Here is a 22,032-nt window from a genome sequence, read left to right as displayed (position 1 = left end):
CTCCCCCACGCCTGCCTCTCTGCCTACTTATGATCTGTCTGTCAAATAAATTTAAAAAATCTTAAAAAAAAAATAAAGTGGAACATGATATTTTCCAAACTTAGAAAAGCCATGACAACAGCCCAGGAGAATACCCCCATCTGTAGTGATACTCTCCCTTATTCAGCTTTGTATTCTTTCCCCCTTGATCTAACACCATCACAATTTGCTCTCAGATATATATACTCCTGATTCCTGTCAGTACATGTTAGTTACTGAAGTTCCTTTGGCATACAATTCCTCTCATCCCATAGCAGGCTTATCACTTCCCCGGTCAGACCATGTTGAGACTTGACCGGACTGACTGCTCTGTCTTCCAGAAGGGGAGATGGGGACAGGTCCCGAGAAAGGCAAGGTTTGCCTTTTCTTTTGAGGTCTTGTCATGATTTCAACAAAGGGGGCAGGAAATAAGGGAGAAGCAGACCACTTATACAGATCTGGAAATAAGGGAGAATAAGGGAAATAAGGGAGAATAAGGGAAATAAGGGAGAAGCAGACCACTTATACAGATCTGGAACATTCAAGGGGAACCCTGGGTTTCAAGACTCAAATTCATGTTCCCTATATTCTCATCCTAACTCAGGTTCCATTCCTTTTCTATCAGAGCCCTGTCTTTGATGTAGGAGACTTGCCAGGGCTGAGAATTCAACCTTCTATGAATATTACATTGGTTTTGTTTTCAGATCCTGAGGTTTGCCTTGAATTTGTGATTGATTCTTTCTTCAGAGCATCAGTGACAGTCAATAGTCACCTACTATTAGTTTTTTTGTAACCACTGTTTCCCCTTTACCCCTCAAATGCCAAAGTTACTGTACCAGCCAGAGCACTTCCTTCCACCTAGATATTATCCCAGTCCACCATGAGAGAAATCTTTTTTTTTTTTTATTAACACATAATGTATTATTTGCTTCAGGGGTGCAGGTCTGTGACTCTCCAGTCTTATGCAATTCACAGCATTCACTGTAGCATATACCCTCCCCAGTGTCCATAACCCAATCACCCTAACCTTCCTCCTGCAACCCTCAGTTTGTTTCCTGATACCATGAGTGAAATCTTTACAATTTCATTGTTACAGCTTTCTAGGGGCTTCAAGGGGCTATCAGTATTCCACGTACCCTCAATAAGGGCATCCTCATTCTCATCCAGACAGCAACTGAGCTAAATTCATTATTGCATCATTACAGCCTGTATCCTAGGACCACTTCTGGTACTCACTGTCTAAATCAGATGGTCTAAAAGTAAAGCCAGAGATGGGATTCTCGTGCAAGTGGTTTATGAAGGGTGTGTTTTCACAAGAAAGGGAGTGAGGGAAGTAGGATGAGCAGAGCTAAGCAAGGATAGCGTCTCAGCTAGAGTCAAGCTCTTTCTTGATACCTCAGGGAGCTGTGTAGTTTAGTTGCCCCCTCTTGAGGCAAAGGGACCTTCTGTTCAGTTGTTGGTTAGGCATAGTAGCCCTTTGGTGGTGGATTGAGTGCAGAATCTCTTAGGAGAGGGAATTGTCATCTGGTCAAGGACAATTCTCTGGAAAAGGGGGCAGGTGCGAGTAGTGGGCAGTCAATACTTACGGGGGGGTGTGCTGAGGTGCCCAGTGCACTGGGCCAGTAAAGCAGATCTGTACAGGTTACAGTGTCTGCTACTGTGGTATTTTATTAATATTCATCTAAGGCTCATATTGATGTACATAAAATATCATCTTAGGAAAAAAATTTCACCAGAAAGGGTGGTGATATTACATAACTGATATAAGAATTTTGGAGTCACCTTTTGCTTTTTTTTTTCTATTTTTGAGTTATTGGATTTTAATTACAATGGAGATTAAATTTGAATTCAATAAATTTTATCTTTTGGTCACACAATATATGCAATAAGGCCAAAAGAACCAATGTTTCAATTAGTCTTTGCTGCATAACAAAATACCTCCAAAATTTAGGGTCTTTAAAGCATCATTTATTAGCTCCTGATTCTGCGGATTGACAGTTTGGGCTTTGTTCATTTGCACAGTTCTTCTGCTGGTCTCACCTGGGATTATTCCTTAGGCTGCCATCAGTTTATGGGATAGATAGTCTAGGATAGTCTCACTTCTGTGTCTGGTGGTTGGTTCTTGCCAGTGTTTGGGCTGGCCATTAGCTAGAGTAAGGGAGGTGATGGGGCCATATGTCTTCTGAGCTCATTCACATGCTGGAAGTCGCAGAATTCCCCAAGAGCACCAAGAGAGAGTGAGCCCTAATAGGCAAGCACTTTTCAGATCTGCTTATATCACAATTGCTCTTGTCCCATTGGTCAAACCAAATCACATAACTAAGCTCAGAGAAGATATGAGAAGACTATTCAATGGTATTAATGTAGGGAGGCAACAATCTAACACGAATAGTGGTGGACTGTCCACCACATAAGCTAAGAGCTCTATGTTCAAGGTGGTGTTATATGATGTATTTGCTGGAATATGCATGAAATGAAACTGATCTTATCACTTTCTCCATTCTGTTATTTATGTTTTAGGTTCAACATTTGTTGGATTTAAGAATGTTTGTTCAGGTGAAACTAATGTGGTATTCATTACTAACCCTTTGAATGAAGATTTACAGCATCCAATCCATGTGAAGAACATACAGCTGGTTGATACTACTGAACAATCAAAAATATTCATACACAGGCCTGATATAAGGTACAACATATGAAAGTCTGTTTTTTTTCTTTCATATTTATAGCTTTCTGTGTTTCTTTTTCCCCTGCCATAGATATGAGGAAGTTGCTATATTAAAGTAACTATTAATTTCTGTAAAATTTTAATCAGCACTATGAAAATTACGACTATTTAATGCATCTGTGTTTTCAGTTAAATTGAAGAAGCTAGGCTCTAATATATATATTTTTTCTCATACTTTTTTTTCCACGCATCCTAGGTAATACTATCATAAAAGATGGAGACCAGGTTAGAAGTGTGTTGTACATTAGTTTCTCTCCATTAATGGTTATAAGAAATGAGAGACATTCCTCTATCTTTTCCTCCCTTTTCCTTACCTCTTTTGTTTCCTGTTGCTTTCCAAATATCTTACCACACTCACCCCAGCATGCACTTTGAAATTTAATGTCAGCCATTATAATCACAGTGACTGAGAAGATGCAGAAACTCCAAACAGTGACTTTTCAATCACAAAAGTCAGTTGGAGTCAGAATATTTCTAGAAATTGAGCCACTTAGACCTTAAATCTTAAAAGAAGATAGCCAGTAACTGCTATACTTTTTAGAAAGTATATGGCCCAGTCACCCCCTGTACTCTAGCTAATGGCCAGCCCAAACACTGGCAAGCACCAACCACCAAACATGGAAGTGAGACTATCCTAGACTATCCATCCCATAAACTGATGGTAGCCTAAGGAGTAATCCCAGGTGAGACCAGCAGAAGAATTATCCAAATGAACAAAGCCCAAACTGCCAATCCATAGAAACAGGAGCTAATAAATGATGGTTTAAATACTAAACTTTGGAGGTATTTTGTTACGCAGCAAAGACTAATTGAAACATTGTTCTTATTGGATATATTGTGTGACCAAAAGATAACATATAGACCAGGAATTCAGATGTAAGACAGGATTGGAGGAAATACATTTTTTATGAGACATCTTTGAACCATTTTCAGTATGGGAAGAAGACGAGGAATAATGTTGTCTCATTAGATAGACATCTCTTTAGACAAATGCAGTGTTTCATCAACAGTTTGACTTCATCTGATTTTGTTTCGGTGACCACTGCACATCTCCTCATTTAGTAATTACGGAAGTGCTGTATTTTTTGGCTCAATAGAGCTTCTCCTCACTAGAATATTATTAGCTTCTGTTTAGTTATCATTGGATCTTTCAGATGTAATACATAATTTTAATACCTAGGTCATGAAGAAAATACTATTTTGTTTTATTTTGTTTTTGAAAAGAGAGAGATCATGCAAGTGGGAGGGGGGAGGGTGAGAGAGAATCTTAAGCAGGCTCCATGCCCAGTGCAGAGCCAGATGTGGGGCTCGATCTTAAGCCCTGCAATCATGACCTGAGTCGAAATCCAGAATTGGATGCTTAACCTACTGAGCCACCCAGACACCTCAGAAAATACCACATTTTAAAATAGAATGTCTTTGAGCTCTGTGCTTTTATTAAGATGCGCTGGCCTTTTCCCAGATCCCTTTTTACCCAAAGCTCTAAATATTGGGAAGAAGTTCACCCAGGCCCCCAAAGCTCTAAATATTGGCCAGTAATAACCTACAGTTGCTCTCTTTTCCAGAAAATTGCACTTAGCCGAATAGGAATAGCTAAAACCCTCCCTAACAGCATCTCCTTGCAGCCCATGGAAGATGACTAGTTTATACAGGAGTACAAAAGGCCAACCACCTTGTCTCAAGATGGGAGCAACCCTAGGTGCAATTGATGACCCAGAGGTGCCCCCTGGGATCAGAATGAAGCTAGTCCATAGACCACAGTAATCTCGTTTTCCTTCCGTTGTCTTATGTGGCTTCTCTCCTTCTTTTTTGCGAAAATTCCTTCAGTAAATCACTTGAACAAAAATCTGTGGGGCAGCTGGGTGGCTCAGTGGGTTAAAGCCTCTGCCTTCGGCTCAGGTCATGATCCTAGGGTCCTGGGATTGAGCCCTGCATGGGGCTCTCTCTGCTCAGAAGGGAGCCTGCTTCCCCCTCTCTCTCTGCCTGCCTCTCTGCCTGCTTGTGATCTCTCTCTGTGTGTCAAATAAATAAATAAAATCTTTTTTAAAAAATCTGCATTTCAGGCTCTGTTTCTTTGTGACATGAAGTAAAAACAGAGTCCTAAGTCTTAATATAAAAGTGTCACTGGGTACTCGACCTGCAGACTTGCTCACAATAGCATCTTCACATGCTTGAACACAAAGAACTCATGGGCTACAGAAATAGTTATTCAAGTTGTCTCCAAAGCTATTATTGTACAGTAGGGGGGCAGCTTACCTCTTCATATCTCTCTTACAGCAAAAAGGGAAAGAGATACTAAACAGTTTCTAATAGTTCTGAGAATTCCCCTATTATTTTGTTGTTACAACTTCAGAATAAGGCATATTTCCCTGTAGTATATATCATGACATAGTATAACTATACTGTATATCATGTATAGTATGTAATGTGCAGTATATTGCAAGTTAAGCATCTATTTTATTATTATTACCAGTTAACAATCAGCTACTCCAGGTAGCTCAAGATGAAGGCAGAATGCCATCGATGGTGCATGATAAGTATGTAGTATTTCATCTCTTACAGTTTGGGTATTTACAGAATGGTTACTAAAATACGTAGCATAGTGGGATGTCTGGGTGGCTCAGTGGGTTAAGCCACTGCTTTTGGCCTGGGTCATGATCTCAGGGTCCTGGGATCAGCCCCGCATTGGCTCTCTGCTCAGCAGGGAATCTGCTTCCCCCCCGCCCCTCTGTCTGCTGCTTTGCCTACTTGTGATCTCTTTCTCTCTCTGTCAAATAAATAAATAAAGTCTTTAAAAAAATATGTAGTATAGCAATCATAATCGAAGTATATCTCTTTGTATATACATAAACAAGTCTGTATAATACTAGGTACTAATCTGCAATTGGTGATGGCCTAATAAATTGAGATGAGGGACTGAACTTTAAGCATTTAGATTATTTAATAATAATCATACAATACTTTTATAAATTTTAAAGACCCATGTAAACAAGATGGGAGAGACTTCCAACACAGGGATTTTGTATGTCTTACAGAACAGACTGTTGGCCTGCTCAGTGGGGCAATATTAGTATACTGTGAGCCATGCGCAAGGTTGAAATCTATCATTTGACAAAATATGGAATAACAAAATGGAATTCTAATTTTATACCTTACAGGTATAACTTGTCCTTTTGAAATGTTAATGAATTAATAATAATAACATAACAAACCGAGAGAATGGAAAATCAGACCTTCTTACAATACTAGTTACATACGCTCCTTGTTCCCATTTTGAATCCTTTCTGAAATGATAAGATTCAGTGAGTCAAAACACTTTGGATACTCTCTTATCAAATCCTCAACTGAAACGCTCTCTGGAAACAGGGGAAGGATACTAACTATAAATATTCATGTGTTTTGCCTTTTCTCCGCAGTAAGGTGAATCCAGCTGATTGCATAGACATGGTTTGTGATGCCAAAAGGAAATCTTTTCTTAGAGATATGGACGGTTCCTTTCTGGGAAATTCTGGTTCAGTGATACCTCAAGCAGAATATGAATGGAACGGAAATAGTCAATTTGGAATTGGAGACTACAGGATTCCTAAGGTGATGCTCACATTCCCAAACGGCAGTAGGATGCCTGTCACTGAGAAAGCACCGTACAAAGGTTTGTTGGACATTCTTCTGTTAGTCCTCAAGTTTGTGAAACAAAACACATCTTTTATTTTTAGTAATTGGGGTAATCAACCAATAACATATTTTCTACTTACTAATCTTACATAAAAGAAGAAGTATATGGACATTTTTGGAGAGATTGCTTTTCCTCGCTAAAATGTATATACCTATTTTTAGGAATTATTAGAGATTCAACCTGTAAATACATTCCACAATGGCAGAGCTATCAGTGCTTTGGGATGGAATATGCAATGATGGTTATTGAAAGCCTGGATTCTGACACAGAAACTCGAAGACTCTCACCAGTGGCTATAGTGAGCAATGGTTATGTTGATCTCATTAATGGTACGTGTTCAGTATAGACAAACTAGTAGTTACTCAAAGCAGTCACTATTTATTACATGCATGGAGACATCTCACAAATTATTTATCACATTAAACTAACAAACATCAGGACTGCTTTCCTTCTGCTTGTAAGAGAAGATCTACATGCAGGAGGGCTGTTGGATGCTTCAGTGGACTCCCCTATTAGAAAACCAGGATAGTTATTCAAAATTAACCATTAGAAGAAGAGGAGAGTTATTCCTTGACTGATCTTCATACCTATATTAACAAGGTGGCATAAATATTTTAAGGAAAAATTGACCCGAGTGTCTCCAAAAAGACAATTTGCCTTACATAAATTAAAACACAGATAATGTGTTATTTGGAATACTTGAGAAGTTATTTTCAGCCTACTTGGTTTTTATTTTCGTGACTCCTTCTAAGACTTAATCTTGAATCAGTGTGTTTGGGGGCTTGTTTGTTTTCATTCCTGGTTCCTTTGACTGTCAGGAACATCTTGGCAAGTTCCAGAGTCTAGGCTCCTTACATTCTGGTCATGGGTGAGTCTAGTAGAGAGGGAAGACAGTGGTCTCCATAAGAATTCAGATCAACTTAGGAGCCCAGGACTTTTTGAATCAATAAGATGAATCTCTAGGAGCTGCAGAAAATAGAGGGAAGGGACTCATTGTATTACCCAGAAATAGTATGGGGGGGGGGGTTAAAGATTAGTCCCTAAGAAGGCTTAAGAGTCTTTCCAGGGCTGAAGGGGCATGTAACCTGGATGAGAAAGATTTCTGTGCCCTGGCAGTGTCAAAACATGGACTGAAATATCTTGATATTCAACAAAATAGCCAGTATCCCACAAAAAAATTCATTTTTTTTAATGTGTTAGCAAGGAAATTAAAGAACACTCAAAGAAATGGTGATATACCAAAAAAAAAAAATGTTTTCAAGAGAATAAAATGAACTAAATCAGGGATGTCCCAAAGTTACATGATTTCAAGTCTCTCCTCACTTCTGTTGCCTGCAACATGCAATTTGCCTGGTTTCTCTGGCCCATAATCAACCCAATTTTAAGGGCTGCCTCTCAAATCTTACAAAGCAGAGAGCTTGTGGGAAGAACTTTAGAGCATTCAGTGTCAATAATGGAGATATTTTCAAATTGCTCTGTTTTGTATGCTAGAGAAAGATTTTAGTCTATTTATTTTTATACTTTTCTTTTTTGAAAAGAATATAAGCTTTTGATTTACAATAGTGACGTGACATTTCTCTTAAAAATAAATTTAAATTTTTAAAAGTGACTGTCAGTTTAAAGAAGAGTCTTAAGTAAATGATGACAGTATTGCAAAAATTATGAAGATGTTGAAAGAATCACTGAGGCATAAGATACAACCACATTAGATTGGGGGGAAAAATCCCAAGGTAAAAGTTATTGCATATCACTAAAGTTTCCTTTAAAATTTTAAAACTCAATTTCATTTATTTTTAAAAAATGGCTTTTGCTACTCTGAATTTTTCATTTTATACATAGAAATTTCTATCTGTTTTCAAAACTCACAAAGAAGGTTTATCTAAAGCAGAATTTACATTTTGGATGCTAAGAGAAAGTTGATATTCTACACAAGCTTCAGAAGTTTATATTGATTTAAAATTTGATTGAAGTTCAGTTATAAATATTGATAAGAATTCCAAGTAAGCCAGGAAATTGAGCAAAGCTAATGAATGAATACATCAAGAAAGTTTATCACTCCATATCTCACTCAATGTTTTATAATCCCAGCCACTTTAAAACTGAAGTGAAGTAGAAAAGTTTGCTACAAGTCATGCTATGCCTGTTCTGGAAATGTCTGGATTCAGGTAGAAAAGCAGCCACTGTGTTTGGCTTTTTAGAGGTTTTATTGGAGTGTTATTTCTCTGATTATATCAGTTCGTTAATGATGTTGACCCTCCAATGGTACCTATAATTACAGTCTCTAATAAAAATCTATTTAAATAACAATGGAGGAAGATTATAAACTTCATAAAAAACAAACTTAAGAGTTTGTCGAATTTACAGATTAACTGATGAAGAAATGAGTATGTGAAAGAATTAACAAATCCATGGTTTAGCCATACAAATGTCCATATTTCTAAGTACAGGCTCTGTTTTTAAGAAATTAACTCTGTAACTTTACATTTAACATTAAACAGTCTGAGAAAATTGGCTCCCCACCTAAACTCGCATTTGATAGGTAGCATTTTCTTTCTTACCATGTGGCCGGGACTTAAATATGATTGTTGAAGTAGAGAATCATATAAAACCTACTGTTTCCTTCAAGGACCCTTCCTGTGCAAACTCAACACATTTGACCCTACAAGTAAACAAGTAAGGGTAGTAGGAAGGAGTTGCATCTTGCCTTCTTTTTAAGCTAAGGATAGATGGGTGGATGGAAAATGGATGTAAATGCTGAACTTGACCCTGCAATTTATTTTTAATACAATTACTCTTCAGAGTTCGTGCTAAATAATATTTGTGATATAGAATGTGAACTTTCATTTATGTGGCTTTAGGCCCACAGGATCATGGCTGGTGTGCTGGATACACATGCCAGAGAAGACTGTCCCTGTTTCATAGCATTGTGGCTCTGAACAAATCTTATGAAATTTACTTCACTGGTACCAGTCCTCAGAACCTTCGGCTGATGTTGCTTAATGTTGACCATAGAAAGGTAACACAAGATAGAAATGACTTCTTATCAGTGTTGGTTATTGACATCTATTTCTAAATGCTAAGGATTTATCTCCTCCCCTGTGCTCTTGAACATCATCACAAGGATCATCAGGGTATGACTAAAAATAAGCTTAATTCAGAAAGTTTTCATCAGCCTGAGAACATATATGCATACCACACATCTGTCCCCCATCATGACAGTGAAGCCTATGATTTACGTGATTGGCAGCAAAGTTGAACTTTTATGTAAAAGTAATGCATATCCAGGACCGGTGACTGGAATTATATATTTATTTTCCATGCTGCTATTTATCTATTTCAGGAGCACACCTTTGGAATTTACTTCAGCAATCACAGCACATTATTTTAAGTATCTTCAACAATATCAGATCTTTGCTATGAACTGCATTCAGCTGGAACAGTTAAGTTTATATACACTGTGCCAGTGGAAAGAGAGTATGAGGTTAAACAATAGTCTCATAACTGAATTTTTTTTTCCCCCAAGAGTATCAAAAGTCCCAGATTATTAGGAATGTGAAGAAAGGGTGTGGAGAAGATAAAGCAGAAAGAATAGTAGCAAAGAGAGACACACCTGCTCCTTCGCAGAGGATAGCAATCTCATCCTTTCAGTTGCTGGAGATAAAACTTTGGCCCTGTTCTTGATTTCTCCCTCTGGGTCCTATCCCTCACCGAGTCCATCTGCAAATCCTGTTGAATGTCCCTTCGAAATATCCAGAACCTGACACTTCTTACCACCATCACTGCTATCCCCCACTTTGAGCCAACATTATTTCTTCCCTGGATTAAGGCAGTTGGCTCCCAGTTCCTCCCACTGCTCTGCTTCTGCCTGCTCTATTGTCTGTTCTCACCTCAGCAGCCACAGAGAGACCTTCAAATTATAAGTCACACCAGGTCGCTCCTTGCCCCAAATGGTGCAGTAATTTCCCCACTGGGCTTTGTACAGAGCCAGAGTCCCCACATCCTTAGCTCTCTGACTGCAACTCTTCCAGCCACACTGAGCTCCCTGCTGTTCCAAACCACCTCACGCCTGTTACCACCTGGGCCTATGTTCCAGATGTTGAGTCTGTCTGGAACGTTCTGCCCTAGGTGCCTAACTCCTCCTCCCCGGGGCATTCCCTCCCCCAACCGCATTCCTCCAACAGGCCTAGCACATTCACCCCACCGCATTTGGCTCTCCCAATTATTTATATTCTGCTCTACCTTTCTTTTTTCCATGGCACTTAACCATCTTCTAACATGCTTCATATTTTGCTTATTATTGCCACTATTTATTTGTCTTTTTCCTCGCACTAGAATACAAGCTCAATGAGAGCAAGGGCTTATGACAGCTCCTAGAATAGGGCCTGGTTTAGACAGGCCCTCAAATTTTTGAATGGAAGATAATATTTTTAATTTTAAAAATAACTACGAAGTGATATGACTGTTAATGTCCTGAGCCTCTGAAGACAATCTCAAAAGAAGATTCCAAAACTATGTATAGTTTATTAGATTCCTTATTAATATCTCTCTGCCCTTGTAAAAGCTAGTCTCCTTACATTATGATTATACTGTAGCATGAGACGTGAGGAATATAAACATGGAAAATGAACAAAATTGAACCAGAGAATATAATTATTTTGATTAATTTTTAATCAATCTTACTACCAAATTTGTCTCAGAGGTAAGCATTTTTTTCAATATTAACTAATTTTGTGCGGTTGCATTACAGAGCACTACTAAATTCCCCGTTTTCTCCTGCATCTGGTGTTGAAAGCCTGTATTGGAATTTGTTATGTTTTAAAGAAAGTATTTCTTTTAGAGATACTCCTTTAATAATTCTTTCTTACATTATGCTTTTCTACTGAGAATCATCAATTAAGAGTTAAGTTGTAACGTCTGTATGAATGGTTGAATGCAAGGGCATTTACAAATTTTAACTCCATATTTATCATCGATCCATACAACTTAGTTTTACTATTTTACAGAAGGTGTATATAGTTGAAGGACATGTTTAAGTGCTAAATTCTAAAAATTCTGTTTCATTGTTCTCTTAAGAAACGAAATGTCGTTTATTTTTAACAGGCTGTGGTGGTAGGAATTTTTTTCCCCACACTTCAGCGTTTGGATGTCTTTGTGAACAATGCATTGGTTTGCCCCAAAAATACAGTATGGAACCCTCAACAGAAATACTGTGAATTTAATAGACATCTATACACAGGTATTTCCTCAGAAAAATAGAGTACACATTACATTTGTACTTAATTATATATGAAATTATTTGCAATGTTTCATTATTAATATTATTAGTTCCTTAGATATTGATGAACACAAGAGTAGATATTGTTAGCCAAAGTCCACCAATTTCTAAGGTGTGTTTATTTATGAGATATGTGTCCTGAAAGATTATTCCTGATGGAACTCTTATGTACCTGCATACATGCAGATATAAGCTTTTGTGTATCGTGCACATTCCTTTCCCCCCTGAGGACATTTATATTCTACATGCAGTTCAGCTATTTCTATACACAGAAGAGATTTGGCTTAGAATTTTTACCCTGTTTCCACTTTACTTCTGGTTAGAGCCAAAATTAATTAGCGGTTACCAGAAGTATTGTCAAGAAGGCTAGTATAACATCAGCTGAACATAATGAAGTCATATAAAAAACTCTGAATTTAAATGACATATATGGGAAAGGCTAAACTTACCCACTTACCAATATTTGCAAGACCAGGATTTATATCTGCTCATGGAAGTCCTTTTCTTAAACAAGGCCAGTAAATAAGGCCAGTACCTTCCATTCCACATGTGCTCTTATCATTTTTAGAAGTGCCCCATAATCTAGGTTAACAATGATATAAATCTGAGCTGCAGATCGTAACATCAGCTAGACACGAGAGTCGGAATGGATGACCCATATTCATTACTGTCTGTGGAGCCAGTCCTATTCCTACTAATCATCTGACTAGCTAGTGCTTCCAGAAATGTTACTATGTGCCAGGCACTGTTCTAAGTGCTTTGTAGATAATAACTCATTGTTACTATATTCTAATAATAGCCCTAGGAGCAAGGCACAGATGAGTAAACTGAGACAAAAGGAGGTGAATCTATTTGCTACAGTCTCTGCCTTAACTCTGAGAGCTGCCATAACAAAATACCACAAAGTGAGTGGCTTAAAAGCAGAAATTTATTTTGTCACAATTCTGGAGGCTAGAAGTATGAGGTCAGGGTGCTAGTAGGGTCAGGTTCTGGTGAAAGCTCTCTTCCTCCTGGCTTGCAGATGGCTGCCTTCTCACTGTGTCATCCCAGGGCAGACAGAGCAATGGCAGGCTATCAGCATCTCCTTTTATGAGAGCACTAATCCTTCGTGAAGTTCCCACCCTCATCGAAGGCTAATGACTTATCAAAGGCCCCATCTCCGAATACTCTAACATGGGGTGTTAGGGCTCTAACACGTGAATCTGGGGGGGGTGGTGGCACAATTCAGTCCATGGTAATTTAAAGATGGTGAGGGCAGAACAAGGACTTGAACCCAAGTCTGGCTCTAGAAGCCGTACACTTGACGATTATGTCATACTGCCTCCTTATAAGTTAAGAGAGTCCATGTTATCACGTTTTATATACAAATAACTACCCATATTTACAGCTTAATTTTCATCCCCTTTAATTATTTTTTTTGGTACCAAATACTCTATCATTCAAATCGGGGAAATAGAAACGATCTCAACAAACGGTATTTAAGATAGGGAATTGGAAAAAAAAATTAAGATAGGGAATTGGTTACATAAGTGTTGAAGGGCTGAAAAATACTACTACTACCACCTTCTTATCAACATTTTTTCTGATGCAGCATTGCTTTTAAATGAACATTTTGCTTTGGCACTTAGACTGCAAAATTGCTTCCCTGTATTATGAATCTATACATATTATTTTAGATTACCCAAAATGTTTTATTATGTGTGTCTCTGCTTCCTTCCATTACTGTGAAGGCATGAGGAAGTTACCCAGGATAAATGGTGCGTGCCCCCTCTAAATGTGGTTTGAGAGCATCTTCAATTCGTAATATAAAACCACAGTCTTCAGATTCACAGAATGTTTAAACCAAATTGCTTCTAGAACTCATACTAGTAGATATGAAAGAAATACTTGGTAATAATGAAATGCCTTCTTATTACCAATTGCAATGAATGTCTATTACATGCATAAAAAATTTCTTCTTCTTCCTAAAATTTTATTTTTCTTAGTAACCCTCACTGTGAAATGTGGTAGGAAGCTACGTGTCCCATTCCAGTACTGTTATATGATTTAGCCTTTGTCTGGGCTCAGTATTTGTTAGTGGATTTATTAGCTCTTAGACATTTTTGATACTCTGCTATAAACATATATATATTCATTCATTTTATATTTATGTAAAAAATCTCGGTCACTTTTACAAAACTCAGTTCCCTAGTAGAATGTTTTTTTCCATTAACCAAAAGTTTTCAGGCTGAAATGTAAACCTGTTTCATTGGTATAAAATCCCTCTGAAATATTTTAGTATATACTTCATTTGTATTGCTTCCTTTTGTCCTTGGTAAAAATAGAAGCACTGAATTGTAAATGCTCTTTAAGAGTTGATGTATAGCTCTGCATAAACTAGATGGCTATTAAAGTTAAATTTACATTTTTAAATTACCAAATGCCTTTGGTAAAGGCTTTAAAATTCTGAACATGTAAACAGTGCTACCAATATAATATAGGCTCTGGGTTCATAATTGGATTTTATTTCTCAATTATACTGTATCTATAGCTAATTGTTTTTAAAATAAAGGTAATGTGTAATGATGACTGATGGTATTATTTAAGTGGTTGCCTTTAATTTTGCATTCAGTTTTATAAGTGTTTTTTTTTAATATGCATACTTTCGTATGGAAGAATAGTATTGAATATTTTTAGAATTTCCTACATTTAAACAAATATTAAATACTACATGGTAATTGTGGTAACATAGATATTTTTAACTGTGCTGTTTTGGCTTTTTTTCCTCCATAGAGCAATTCCTTCCTAACCTGAATTCCACTGTCCTTGGTGAAAACTACTTTGATAGAACCTACCAGATGCTTTACCTTTTGGTTAAAGGAACTATACCTGTTGAAATCCACACCACTGCCGTCATATTTGTTTCTTTCCAATTACCTGCTGTAACAGAAGATGACTTCTATAGCTCTCATAATCTGGTTAGAAATCTTGCCTTGTTCCTAAAGATACCAAGTGACAAAATCCGTGTCAGCAAATTAATGCGAGGGGAGAGTCTGCGGAATAAAAGATCCACAGGACTCACGGTGGAATTGGAGATTGGCGATCCTCCTCCTCCGTTCTTAAGCAACGATACTGCAGGTATGAAGAGGAGACATTTGAGTTGGAAGAATGTAATACTAGATCCACATTCACAAATAACCCTTTCAGGGCCTGGTAAACCTGGCCTCAGGAAGTCCCACCAACCCCACATCCTGAGCCCTGTAGGGGCCTAGAGACTCTTTTCCCTACTCTATTCCTGTAATCCCAAAATATTTTGGAATTATGAAGGAACTTTAGCCTCCATTTTGTTATTATAGCAATTAGTGAATTCAACAAAAGGATTTGACCTACTTTAGAAGATTTGAGAGGTGACCTAAGTAATTGACCTTACAGCTGTGAGATTAAGCATAAAAAGAGTCAGTCAACGAAAAGAGGAATGTAAGAATGTTCAAGTCTAAGGAGAGAGTTGGTAGAAGTGGTGCATTAGAGGAACTGGAGAAGGTCTGACTGGTCTATGGTGTCAGGGGCCAGGAAGGCCAAGGTGGTGGAGGTGACGTTGAGAGGTAGGTAGGTGCTAGATCATGGGAAACCAAAAGAAGCTCTTTTCTCCATAAGCTAAAACGATTTTGGATATTTTCCCAAGGAATGCGTAAACATTTGGAGATTCTGAGCTGTAATAAAGTCACCAGTATACCCTAACAAATGCAGATGTGCAAAAATATGTTCTATCTTTAATTCCTATGACTGATCCAGTCACCGGCTGTCACATTTTCCTCTGTCCCTCACTCTCTACATCCCCGTTTTTTAGGTATCAGAAATAAAAACAAGCTCACTGGTCCGATCAGAGGTATCTTTGCTGCTTTAAATTATTTCCTTAGAATGACTCAGTTTGGGCGTTTAGGTAAATGTTCAGCCCTTTGGATTTTTTCTTTTCCATCTGCTTAAGTTGGTATCAGAATACCAAAGGGGCTTTCCAGTCTTCAGACGCCTATGTTGCCTCTTGTTCTCATAGTCTCTGTTACCGGGTAGGTGGTCTTCTCTGCTCTGCACTGCACTCGAGCTTGTCTTGAGGTGAACTGGACTTTCCTGGCCTTTTGGCATCCATCCCCAGCATGCATTTCCCACTGTGCCATTGTGTTTGGTAGTCAAGCACAAGTCTCAACTAGGCACACCCATCTCCAAAAAAATGAGACTTAGATCCCTGTCAGAGGAAGATTACGCCCAGCTAATGAAGCGTAAGCTTCAAGGCCTTATGCTTGTACAAGTCATAGGACAGACCTGGGAGAAGGGACCATTTAATAATGTGACCCAATCATTGTTACTATCAAAGTTGCAGAAGTAGGACTTTTCCTCATTCTTTTTCTTAAAGAGAGCTTCCAAACTGCATAACTTTCAGATTCAGAAAATCTGGATCTGCCTTATCTCTATCCAGCATCTTTTTCCTTATCTCCTAGGGCTCTCTTACATGTCAACCTGGGTACTGAGTGAATTTCTCGCCTCCTGCCTTTAGGGGTCATCACTCATGACCCCAGGAGGTTTGCTTCCAAGGATTGACCCAGTGCACCTGTCACATACTGTTCTGGAATTCTACCAGCTAGATACCTTCCCTTATGGAGGTAGGCCTGTGGAAAGGCTTTCTGGACTAGACTTGTTGAAGGAAACAGGAAGTATAGTCACTAAGATGTCCAAAGAAACTGACTTATTTCCTACATGTGATCTATATGTGATCTAAATTTCTTCACACACAACCTCTTCCATCCCCTTGTCCCCTTTAAGCAGTTTTATTTTGTTAGATTTATCCCAACAGGTATAAGACAGTCTAAGAACATGGAGATGGGGGCAGTCGGAGGGACAGGCTAATGGCTTATTTTTTCAGACATATTCTGGGTTATAGTTTCAAGTCTCAATGAAAGTCCTACAACTTGGCACAGAGGGATTTCATAGCAAAATATTGGGCAGTGACGAGGAACGTGTGCAGGTAGGAATACTGCGGGCTCTCCACAGCCTTTGGGTGGGTCAGGATATCCAGGAGTTCTCAGCTGTTGTAGAAAGGGGTGACTGAAGTACTGAGGGGATCTCTGGATAAATAGAGATTGATCAGGAGTAAAAGCTCTTCAGGTTAAGGACTTGGGTTTGTTAAGGTGGCAGTCAGCAGAACGGGATGCCTTCACATGTCAAGTGGTCGGAGAAAATCTGTGAACAGTGCAGGCAGGTCAAACATGCCATATTGCCCCAAAACCCAGTCAAGGCTAGTGGTAGCAGCAGTCAGGGGCTATGAGGCCCCTTTGTACCTGTGACTGGTCACATGAGCCCTCATACCTGGGAAGCCATTTGGAGAAGAATAGAAGGAAGGAGTCGGGCAGAGAAGAATAAATCTGAAAGACTAATCATTTATCTAGAGGGTCTGAGTCAACCAAAAGGGACATGTTGACCTGACGGGACTGAAATTCCCTGAGACCATGATTTTCAAAGTGTTATGTGAGATCAACAGCCTCCTCCTTCCTGAGCACCCTGAGCTTCATGGTTTAGCCTTAATGGAGGAGACTCAATGCTCAGAGTCCTCAAGGCAGGACTCTGGATATAGAAGGTGCTGGATAACTAGGCAGGCACTGTTGTCAAGTTCAGTACAGTACACCAAAAAGATCCTGGAGACAGTCGTTTTTTAAAAGATCACTCGGGGTGCCTGGGTGGCTCGGTGGGTTGAGGCCTCTGCCTTCGGCTCGGGTCGGGTCCTGGGATCAAGCCCCACATCAGGCTCTCTGCTCAGTGGGGAGCCTGCTTCCTCTCTCTCTCTGCCTGCCTCTCTGCCTACTTGTAATCTCTGCCTGTCAAATAAATAAATAAAATCTTTTAAAAAAATAAATTAAATAAAATAAAAGATCACTCAGACTACAATGTATAGAATGGAGAGGAATAAGGACAGAATAGATGTAAGAAAACTAGTTTTAAAGCTGTTTTAGTAAATGATGGCTTTGACTAGGATTTAGGCAATGGGGACAGAGAGCTCTAGAAGCTAGTAACTGATTATATGTTGCGGAGGAGAAATGAAACAGAAGAAGGGATCAGGCAAAAGTACCACAATCTGACAGATAAGTATGATGAACAGAGGTGCTACTTCCTAGGTACAGAGCATGGTGGGGCCAGTAAGTGTAAGAGGGCCTGCCAGGCTAGACAAAGACAAAAGAAACTGCCTGTTGTGTTAAAATTAACTTTGAAAATCATCAACGTCTAGAGCAAGCAACAGTTTGTGCGTAATGTAGTGTTAACTTCAGAACTTACTAATATACCTCGTGTAAATTCGATGATGCTAATTATCCTTACACTCCAAAATTAAAACTCTCTTTCTAGGAAATGGTACATGGTGATAGACTTGCATGATGGTGTTTCACTCCTCAATAAAAGATGGCGTGGGAAAGGATTAAATTAAGAGCCGTATATTTTTCTACTATGGTTTCTTTAACTTTTCTTGTATCTATTTTATCTACCTTTGGTTTTTCTTTAATTGCAGCTTAGAAACATATTCTACTGAGTTCTCCATTTTCCTAAGCTCATTCATAGGATTTTGTCATATTGATCTCATGGGTGGTGAAAAAGCTACAGAATTCCAGAATGTGGGTGGAGCCACGCAAAAAAAAAAAAAAAAAAAAGAAAAAAAGAAAAGAAAAGAAAAAGAAAGAAAATGAAAAACTCTCACAATCTTGTATTCTTATAAGCCATACGTCATGTTACTATTTCCCCATAGGTGGGATGCAGTTATCTGAACTCCAAAAAATCGCTGGGTCTCTTGGAAAAGCTGTAATTTCGGGAAAAACCAGTAGTATCCTTGGATTTAATATCTCTTCCATGTCTATTACCAATCCTATCCCCAGCCCAAGTGATTCTGCCTGGACTAAGGTAAGAAAAAGCAACCAGAAAAATACATCTTATCTATTTAAAACATTGCTGCTTCTTTCTTCTTTTAACTCTTTATAGTTCAATACAATAATTTAGATGGCATGTCTTCCTAATTAATGTTGGCTTTTCTTTTTATAGATATAACTAAGATGATAAAATAGTGGAGAAAGGAGCCTATCTTCTAAAAAAATTACTTATTTGTATAAAATGTGCTTTGCTTTGAGTATTTATAAGAATGCTTCATGAATTTGATCAGAGGGAATATTGCAATAAAACTAACTTCATGTATTGAACATATTTTTACACTTATTATTACATATTACACTTAGCCTAGCTAAGATGAATGTGCTCCTCACTGTAATTTATCACATGAAAACCACGTCATCACTCATGACCATTTATTTACAGGTGACCGCCCAACCTGTTGAAAGGTTTGCATTTCCCGTTCATCATGTGGCCTTTGTGTCCTTCCTGTCTGTGATCACTCAGCCCATGGCAGCTCAACCAGGACAGCCATTTTCTCAGCAGCCTTCAGTGAAGGCAGTAGATTCTGATGTAAGTTCTAACTGAAAGCTTTCGCTGAGTGAGGAAATTAAGCTACACATTTTGGAGAGTGAGCCAACTTCAGTAATCATGGTCCACTGGCAACTGAGGATGACACTGACTGCCTCTTAAAGGCTGAACTAGGGGCACCTGGGTGGCTCAGTGGGTTAAAGCCTCTGCCTTCAGCTCAGGTCATGATCCCAGGGTTCTGGGATCGAGCCCCACATCAGGCTCTCTGCTCAGCAGGGAGCCTGCTTCCCTTCCTCTCTCTCTGCCTGCCTCTCTGCCTACTTGTGATCTCTGTCAAATAAATAAATAAATCTTTAAAAGCTGGACTAACACCCATGGCTATAATCTTTCCCTGTTTTGAAAATGTTCCTTTTCAATGTGGCTCTAGTGCCCACCCGTACTTGTGAACTCCTCGTGCAGGGAAAGAAGCTACTGCAGATTTTAAATTTGCCGTGAGGCATTGTTTAAAAATGAAGTTTCACACATCTTGAGAAAACAAAGATGGGAACAGGACAATTCTGTGCTATTCTTTTCTTTAGGGTAATTGTGTATCTGTTGGGATTACTTCACTGACTTTGAAGGCCGTACTAAAGGACTCCAATAATAACCAAATCAGTGGTCTGAGTGGAAACACGACAATTCCATTTAGCAGCTGTTGGGCCAACTACACAGACCTTACTCTGCTTAGAACAGGTGAGTGTACTATTTTGGATCTTCACATATATATCCATAAATAGGAAAAATTATAATTGAACAAAGCGTTCTATAATACTCTGGTTAATAAATTAGATAAATTGGAACACTATAGGGGGGCACCTGAGTGGTACAGTTGGTTAAGCCTCTGACTCTTGGTTTTGGCTCAGGTCGTGATCTTACGGTCATGAGATCGAGCCCTGTGTTGGGCTCTGTGCTCAGCAGGGAGTCTGCTTGAGACTCTCTCCCCCTCTCCATTCTTCCCTTCACATTCATGCTCTCTCTCTCTCTCCCTCTCTCTCTCTCTCTCTCTCTTCCTCTAAAATGAATAAGTAAATCTTTAAAAAAAAATGGAACACTCTATCTTGTTTCAGAAAACAAGTCAGATAACTCTAGCTTATAAAAATATATTTAAGATGCAAAACAAAATAGAATTAGAACAAGAAATTAAGGAAATTAAACATAATCTGAGGCTATGCATCAAAATTACATCATGATTCATATTTTTCATCCATTTGTGTACCTTTGTAAATTTTCACTAAATATGCAGTACATTTATAATGAAAACAGTTAATATATAGATTTTCAAATTAAAGAAAAGGGAGGTTAATATAGGCTCACATAACTCTAATGCCCCATGCAAGGGTTCAGAGTTGGACTGAAAAGTGGTTTCTTTCAGAAAGACAGTGCAAAGGAGAAACATAAGTATTATCATGATTCCACAGTGCCCATCAGGTAAGCAAAGCAGTTGTTGTGGAGACTTCCAACCTGCTCTGAGATCCGAACAGATGTCTCCTGTGAGTTCTCATAAAATATACCCAATGAATCTGGACAAAGTGACATCTTCAGCATTATAGTAAATGTCATAACTTCCACTGTGATGTTTCTTACATTGTCTTCATATAGGTTGATGGCCTAACTTCAATTGGTAAAAGCCTTTCTATTGAGCCCAAAATAGATAGGTTGTAACGAGTATCTATTGGTGATAGATTGTAGAGTTTCTAAAAGAAAAATGGATACACTGCTTGTACCTGAGACAGGCTTCCATTAATCTGTTACCATTAATCTGGACCCATTTAAGACCTTTATACGACCTAACTTCTGAAAAGTTATATTGGTTCTCCCCACTTCTTACCACCATTCTCTCACACATATATACATACTAAAAGTCAAAATAAAAGTAAGAAGAGTAAAAGAAGTAAAAGGAATTCCAACAATAGTCAGATTTTTTTTCATATTAACAAATTATCAAACGCTAAAATCATTCCCCTAATTTTTTTCCTTATTTTTTGTTTTTTCTTGCTTTGATGGTGCCCTAACCCGCACAAGTTTGGTCTATCTGCTAGGCAGCAGTATCTCAACCGTGTTTGATGGGACTCAAATGGCAATGAGTCCAACGTTGTGTTCCCGGACAAATACTTAGAGTGATCTATGCACTTGCTGGTTAAGGGCAGTGCCACTTTCTTTAAGAGTCAGCCTAAATGAGGCTTTCCAGGAAATGAGGCTCTTTAACAAGAACTCTAGGTGAGAAGAAAGTTGCCCACTTCTCCATGAAGGTGGACCTAAAGGTGTCCAATGGCAAAGACCCAACCCGGAGACCATGTTCTTCAAACTACCACTTCCAAATAGCAATGTTACAAAATAACCAAGATCACTGGAGTGCTGAGGCAATAGTATAGCTTTGGTGTATTACTATGATAACAAAATATCATCCTCCTTTTATAGAATAAATTTTCCTTCATAGTTCAAAGTTTCCCTTAGAGTGTCTATCTGATCTGCTATGGCGAACCGCCATTCCTTCTAATCTCTTGCTTGCTTGCTTGCTTGCCCATTGTCTTACTTTCTTACTGTCATCAAATGTAGGGTCTCAGTTCTCTGGCTATGTATAATCAAGAGGACTAAATATAGTCATCTCTTCATTATCTTTAGATCAGTTAGCCAGCTGTAGTTGAACAACTATAAAATTGTAATAACAACAAAGCACATGAGAAAAAATGAACAAAGCATCATTTTTGTAACTCTTTCTAGTAGATAGCCTCCCCCCACCCCATTACTGCACGTGGGAAATCCCCTTGCGGATTAGACTGGAGCCTAACAGTATGGTCCCACACCCTCTTCTACTTACAGCTCAATAAAAAGCAAAGCAAGGGCCACGGATAGAGGAGGTATGGGTTGTGGTTT

General features: G+C 38.6%; 1 protein-coding gene across 1 annotated transcript in view; it reads left to right on the top strand.

The window, feature by feature from the left end:
- Positions 1-22,032, top strand: part of PKHD1L1 (PKHD1 like 1) — a 162,695-nt gene that overhangs the window by 128,640 nt on the left and 12,023 nt on the right. The window contains exons 68-76 of the mRNA XM_032858464.1: positions 2,539-2,704; positions 6,163-6,395; positions 6,581-6,748; positions 9,278-9,435; positions 11,520-11,655; positions 14,467-14,811; positions 18,455-18,606; positions 19,015-19,161; positions 19,698-19,851. Coding sequence (XP_032714355.1) covers positions 2,539-2,704; positions 6,163-6,395; positions 6,581-6,748; positions 9,278-9,435; positions 11,520-11,655; positions 14,467-14,811; positions 18,455-18,606; positions 19,015-19,161; positions 19,698-19,851 — 1,659 coding nt within the window. The remainder of the gene's footprint in view (positions 1-2,538; positions 2,705-6,162; positions 6,396-6,580; positions 6,749-9,277; positions 9,436-11,519; positions 11,656-14,466; positions 14,812-18,454; positions 18,607-19,014; positions 19,162-19,697; positions 19,852-22,032) is intronic.

The sequence above is a fragment of the Lontra canadensis genome, unplaced genomic scaffold (assembly GCF_010015895.1).
Source record: "Lontra canadensis isolate GAN:19392208 unplaced genomic scaffold, GSC_riverotter_1.0 scaffold15, whole genome shotgun sequence".
In the NCBI taxonomy this organism is placed as follows: Eukaryota; Metazoa; Chordata; class Mammalia; order Carnivora; family Mustelidae; genus Lontra; species Lontra canadensis.
This window is presented reverse-complemented; position numbering and strand designations above follow the sequence as displayed.